General features: G+C 33.3%; 1 protein-coding gene across 1 annotated transcript; it reads right to left on the bottom strand.

Moving 5' to 3' along the window:
* Positions 1-2,859: 2,859 nt before the first annotated feature.
* Positions 2,860-4,076, bottom strand: LOC140983082 (AP2/ERF and B3 domain-containing transcription factor RAV1-like). The gene has a single exon (XM_073449984.1). The coding sequence runs from the start codon at positions 3,981-3,983 to the stop codon at positions 2,901-2,903; it is 1,083 nt and encodes a 360-aa protein (XP_073306085.1). The 5' UTR covers positions 3,984-4,076; the 3' UTR covers positions 2,860-2,900.
* Between the last annotated feature and the right edge of the window lie 3,129 nt (positions 4,077-7,205).

The raw sequence follows: 7,205 nt of genomic DNA, 5'->3' as shown, positions 1-7,205 counted from the left end.
TGTGTGTGTGTATTAGGCTTAAGATTAAAAACAATTCATTCATAATTTTTGAAAAACCCTAGCCTCCACATGAAAGGATTTTTCGAAAATCCTCCTATCTTTTTCTCTCATATTTTCGGCCACGTCAAAGAGGTTTTTGATTTGATCCGCCTCTCGATTTTTAATCTCCAACGATAAATCCTTCTATACTTTCTAGTGCAAGTTAGAAGAGGAACAAGTAATCTAGTCGTGGACCGGATTAGGAGATTGAAGAAAGAAGATTTGAAGAACGTACGTGGGATTTACAACAAGAGCTACGTTCGCTTATACCGGCATAGTTGGAGCCAAGTGAAAATTGTTCACCAAAGGTAAAAGTTTTTAAACATCCTATGTATGTTTAATTTATAAAACCATACGAGTGCTCAAACAAATATTTTGATTGTCAAAATAAAAATAAAAATTTAAAATTTTCGTTGCGTTTTGGATACGAGAAAATCGAGATCCAACAAAACGTTGAACTAAACAAGTACCGGTCTATGATCGGAATGATAAAACTCAAGTGAGATAACTCGCGCCGTCAGAAACAGCAGGAGACATTCAATCGTGACTTAAAATCTGTCCAAGTGTTCAAAAAGAAGCTGGTCCGGAGCTCTCCTGTTAACCCACATAAAAAATTCCCTTGGCAATGAAGATCTTGTAGAGAGAAATCATTCAAAGCATCTTGGAAAGCCTGTGTTTGCGCTGCAGGTCTTGCATTTCCCCTAGTTTTTCACTAGCAAAACAAATTTCGTTGAAATCTCCCCCCACTGACCTAGCCAACCGATTAAGATCTGTTATGCTCGTCAACCTTCAGAGTAATTCCCATGAGAAAGTTCAAAGATTGGTTTCAGTACTTCCGTAAAACCCCGTAAATCGCCAGTGTTTGTCATTCCCAACAATTTCACAGTCAACATGGCCTTGGATAAATATTTTCCCACGATCTCGTCTTATCTGCAAGCTACTTGATTTATTCAAACCATTTTTAATTATTGACGGACTCCTTTAATTTTATCAATCAATTCAAAACTGAAGTTTGGGCATCCCAAACATATATAAAATAAGTTTTTTACATTAAAAAAAAAATGGTGTGACAAACAGTTACCAGTATATTGCTTGGGGTTGCACAGGACCTGCACCGACAAAGTGGAAACATTATTTAAGGAAACATATCAATAGACTTATTTTCCCCTAAACCGACAACACCTGAGAAAATATCTTCTAAAACATGATTTATGAAAAATATGGTCCGGTGGATTTTCTGTTTGCTGAATTTTAATACTTATTATGTATTTATATGATATTATATTATTAAAAAATATATAATTATTTCTCATTTTACTAATGTTTTGTTCATTAGTATAGATAGTACAGTTAGGAGGGACGACCTGAACTAAATTTAATATATGCGTGAAATTTTACTAGCTCGATTCTAGAATTTCCAGCACATGATTATCAAACACAAGTTGGCCTTTTTTTTTAAAAAAAAAAAAAGGGTAGGTGAGAAAGCAACAAAAAATTGAGCTCTAATGGAAAGTAATCCTTAAATATATTAAAATTTCGGAGTTTTAATGATTATTTTTGTGAAATAAAAAATATATTCGAAAATGCCAAAAAAACAAGTTGCAAGCATATATGATTATGAATCTTATAATAAAATATATTCCAATTGAAACTCAGCATTTTTAGTTACTCTCATGTTATATTAAATAATTAAATTATATCTTCAATAAAATAAATAAATAAAATTAGGAAAATACTAAATAGTACAACAATAATAAAGTCCCCAAAAAAATTAAAGTGTTGGTATCAGGCTAAATCTATACGTGACGGAAGCAGTGACGGAAGCAGTGACGTCTATATTTTCCTTTAAATCAACGTGGCTATAAAAAAATATCAAAATAAGTGAATTAAGGTACTGGAAAATAATGCACTAACTTGGCCTTGAAATCCATGTATTTCATTAATTTCATATTTATAATTTGCATGGTGGAAAGTAAACCACGCGTTTGTCGAATTGAATTTTTCATTTCTATTTTATTTTAAAAATTATTATTTACTGTTTTTTAAATAATAATTAAAAAAACCCTCAAAATGATCTTTGTATTAGCAAAAAAAATAACAGGTACATAATATATATAAGGTCTAGAAAATTCAAATGACTTAATTTAATTGAATGTAAATCTAGAGTATTATTAAAATATTTAATTAAATTAAATGTTTTAAATGTATGTTTCTGAAATGGTTGTGTGTTTTCACTGCATGATTTATTAGAATTGCATAAATTAAGGCTTTTAGCAGTATTCGATGTTCGAACGAGGAACGGAGACTTGAGACAGTTAAAGAAAATATTTCTATTAAATAATTATTTTTCATTATTTAATAAATGATACATTTATTATGTAATTTTCGAAAATAAGTCATTTCAAGATTAATTGATAATTACAGTTATTTTATTCAATCATTGGATGGTTTTTATACAGTGTAATTTTCGAATTTTCCTTGGATTTATGTGGTTATGGTTTTGGCCATTACTTTAAATAAATAAATAAATTCAATAGTATTTTAGCAGCAGAAATTTCAATATATTAAAGTTCACAACAAATCTACGTGTAGTGATCATCAAAATATTTTTCTTGATTTTCATTTCTATAAATTTTGTCAAATTTTTCCTCTAAAAAACGTAGAAAAACATGTCTTAAACATTTAATACATACAGGTACAGCATAGTTGGGATGCCTAATATTTGAATCTATTTGACAATTATCTTAAAAACGTTTGGTTAATTTATATGAATTATGTTGACATTATCTTACAAGAAGTAGTTGGCTGATATTAAAATAGCACAAATTGATTAACGTTGTTTAAAGCTAAATAATTAATTGTTACAAAGCATTAATAACCTTTTGTTTCTTCCTACATTCTAACCCGACAAGTTCCATTTCTCTAATCCTTGTACGATCAATGGCTGCGTTTTTCTTATTTGGCGTTTCAAATATGTTCACTCCAAACAACCTAATCATGATCTGAACGGGCTGATCCTGGCCCGATGCTTCCATGACATTTGAATTAATTAATCTGTTTCTTCGAGATGACCAATCTATGTAAAGCTGCTTAGCCGGGCCGGTGGATCGTTGAAAGTTAACAATGTCACCGGCCTGAAGATTCTTCTCCTTCACAAATCTGATCCAGCCCTTGGTCAACACGTAGCTATGGCTGCTATTCCAGTAGGAATAGTGAAACCTCCACACTTTGCCTCCCATGTCTTCGAAATTTAACAGAACTCCTTTCGAAGTGTTGGCACTTTTTAAAGGGAAGTGTTTTTCGGCATGCTGTTTAGGTATAACAAGCCTGTTGAGTTTGCCTACGTCACTAGGTGTCAACGCCTTTTCGAACAGATGATTGCGGGTCTTCGCCACCCTCTCGCCGCCGCAGGTGAAGCTCAAGATCCCATTTGACACTGCCCTCTTCCCGCCTACGTAGATTTTCCGGCCTTGTTCCAGTTCATCACTGTACGTGTGTTTCCTGAGCATGTCCACAATCTCAGCTTTCGAATGAGAGTTCAAGAAATCTGTTTCCACCTTGTCTTCTTCAGTACTCACCGACAATGGCTTGAAATTCGTGACAGCATCTCTGCCGCGGAACCGCTGCGCCGCCGTGTCGTAAGTTCTGGCGGCCTCTTCCTCCTCATTGAAAGTCCCTAGCCAAACCCTCTGATGCTTCTCGTAGATTTGCGCACCCCACCTTCCATTAGGTTGAGGGACAACGCCTTTGAATCTTGATGAAGGGAGCTTCCTCGACTCCGCTTCGATGCCGTTTTCAGGGTCGATAACAACGCTAGCTCCGATTCCGACGCGGCAGAGAGTCACGGGATACTTGGTCAAAGTCTCCGGTGAGGCGGAGGAGGGCGGCGTCGTTGATGTGGATTCACATGTAATGCTTTGATCATCAACAGAGCTTCCATCCATTTTATGTTGTGTAAAAAAAGGGCAAGGAAAAATGAGATAAACTATGCTTTTGGGTAGAATGACAAGTGGATTATGTTTTTGTTGGGTATGTGAATATATAGAAATATAAGGTTCCCTAAATTTTAACAAAATTTGATATTATTATTATTATTATTATAAAGTAGTTGCGCATATATATTAATTAATTTTTAAAAAATTTATATTATAGTAATTTTGAGATATGAAATAAGAGGGGGGTCAACCCAACAAAAGAAGGAACTTGGAAGATTCGGGGATCCTGAAAGATACCTATATAGGGTGGCAAGGATTGATATCTTATTATTATTTTATAAAATTTAATTAAATTTTATGGATTGGAGATTGATAAGCTCATAATAATTTGTATTTTTATTGTCATATCTATCATTGTTACAACTACCAACGTGCTTAATTGACACATTTTTGTGTGATTTTATTGTAAAATGAAGTTTCCTGCTCTTGCTATAAATCTGGGCTAAAAATGGTGATTTTATATCATAATTAAATTTGCCAATATGATCTTAGTGGAAGACTGGAGCAGAAAATTCAGAAGATGTTTTTGGATAAGGCGTGATCACGCCTTGTGACGATTATTTGGCTGCCTAGTGAGAGTTAAGGAATATTCATATCAAGAAATAAATTGAAGATAGAGTTTTTTTTCTATAACAAAACTCTATATTTTTTGAGGATGTTTTCTAAGTATATTTTAATTTTAATGATTAGGTTATAATTTTAGATTAGTGGGCTTTTTATATTCTTGGACCCAAAATTTCTTTTTTACCCACACAACTCACGTGGGAAGCGGCTGATTTTACGCAAGAAAAGATTTCTCCAATCACCAACAATCTCAAGTGAAGCACAAGAAAAAAAGTGGATCAAGGATTTTCTCTCCAACTCTCTCGACACCTTTAGGCTAAGTTTTATTTTTGATTCAAGTGATATTTTTACTATTTCGATTTATCACTGTGAGGCTTTTTGCACTATAATTTAATATTCATGTTTTGTTCAAGTATTTGTTGATTTATGATTTATTTATATGAAAGTTGTATATTGGTTAATCTGACAATTTAATTCGATATATAATTTTCTACTGCTATCCATGAATTCAGTGATCCGTAATTGTCATGAACGATTGGTACATTAGTAGCGATAGATTAGGTGTGTTGTGCTATCATAACATATTTAATCTAAATAAATCAACGAAACTCGATCTATCAATTGCAGCTATCTCGGTTGTTAGATTTTAGGATTAACTGTTTTAACAAAAAGAAAATGCTATTTTTAATTAATATGGAACACTATCGTGCCCAGTTAGTTATTGATAAGTTTTGACTGGATGCTAGGTTTGGTCAATTAAATTAGGAAAACACAAGGATTTTAGCTGTTATCCCTATAATTCTAAGGTTAATTACTTGTAACTGCATGAATAAATAATATGTTAGCTGATGAACAGTGATACAATTGAATAGTTAAAATCTCCTTGAATCAGAGTTGGTAATTTAATTCTCGTTTAGATTTATTATTTATTATTTTTTATTGCTTTATAATTTTAGTTTTAATATTTTATTTTGTTCTTATCCAAAATCTCCCCGTATTTACATTTTACTCGAAAGAAATCATCCTCCGTTCTCTGTGGATTCGACCATGCTCACCATTACACTAATTTTATTTAGAGAGTAGGAATTTAAGTTTGGTGGCACAACGACAGCACACCAAATTTTGGCGTCGTTGCCGGGGAACGGTGCAAGGTTAATTTTTTTTTCGAGTTTCATTATTTTTATTTTCTTTTTTATGCTTTGTTCTCCTCTTACAGGTGATTCATCGAGAGAAAAGAATTTGAGAACTTTTTTTTTTGTGAAATACGTCGAGATGTTTCAACGACAAGTATTCACAAGTTTTTCCCAACAAACCGAAGAGCCATTCTACGCAACATGGGAGAGATTCAATAATTTAGCAACAACATTCAGGAATCATGATTTTTCTAACTATCACTACAAGAAATTCTGCATATAACAACGCACATATGACAACGATTTTTGTGAAAAACCGTTGTCGTATGTGTTTTAACAACGGTTTTAGCGAAAACCGTTGTTTTTTGGGGGCCAAAGACAACAGTTTTCCAAAACCGTTGTCTTTGGGGGGTCAAAGACAACGGTTTTGAGGGTCAATGACAACGGCTTTGAGCGTTTTTTTAGGGTCAATGACAAGGTTCAACTGTTGTCTATTAGCGTGTTTTTTTGGACAATCTACAACGGTTTTAAGAAACTGTTGTCGATTAGCGTGATTTTTGGACAAACAACAACGATTTTTGATAACGTTGCAATATTTAGCGACAGATTTTATAAAACCATTTAGCGACGGTGTACAAAAAACCGTCGCTAATTTTAAAGTAGCGACGGGTTTGGCAAAACCGTCGCTAAATTTTACGTCAATCCGTCGCATGTTTAAAATTAGCGACGGTTGTACAAAACCCGTCGCCATATTAGCGACGGTGTATATAAAACCGTCGCTAAATTTAGCGACAGTTTAGATCCAAACGGTCGCAAAATTAAAAATTGCGACGGTTTTTTAATTACCGTCGCTAATAGCGACAGTTTAAACAAAATCCGTCGCAAACTGTCTGTAAATATCACCTTCCTCGGTCCATTTCCCTTCACAACACTTAAATTTTTCTCCTTACACAAATTTATCACTTCACATAACACTTAAAATTTTTCTCACCACTTCAACACTTAAAATTTTTCTCTCTTACACGATTTTACTACTTCACAACATTTAAAATTATTCTCACCACTTCACAAAATTTAAAATTTTTCTCTCTTAAACGATTTTACAACTTCACAACACTTAAAATTTTTCTCTTTTACACGATTTTAGTTTCAATTGTTAGTTTTTTTTAGATTTATTAAATTATAAAAAGTTTTTTTTTTTGTTTTTAGAAACAATTTAGCGACGGAACTCATGATTATAAACCGTCGCTAAAAGTAGCGACGGAATTTATTAAAAACCGTCGCTCATTTTAGCGACGGTTTAATAAATCGTCGCTAATTCAAAATTAGAGACGGTTTCGAATAAATCCGTTGCTAATATTATTGGCGACGGTTTTAAAAAACCGTCGCAAATTCGACCTACCACAACGGATACAAACCGTTGTCGTTGAACGGACTTTCAACAACACCCTCAGTTACAACAGTTTTAGTATGG

This window comes from Primulina huaijiensis, chromosome 8, assembly GCF_012295235.1.
Source record: "Primulina huaijiensis isolate GDHJ02 chromosome 8, ASM1229523v2, whole genome shotgun sequence".
Classification (NCBI taxonomy): domain Eukaryota; kingdom Viridiplantae; phylum Streptophyta; class Magnoliopsida; order Lamiales; family Gesneriaceae; genus Primulina; species Primulina huaijiensis.
This window is presented reverse-complemented; position numbering and strand designations above follow the sequence as displayed.

What these genes read in the sequence shown, in the direction of transcription:
- LOC140983082 (XM_073449984.1), bottom strand. Translation starts at nt 3,983, where the DNA reads ATGGATGGAAGCTCTGTTGATGATCAAAGCATTACATGTGAATCCACA.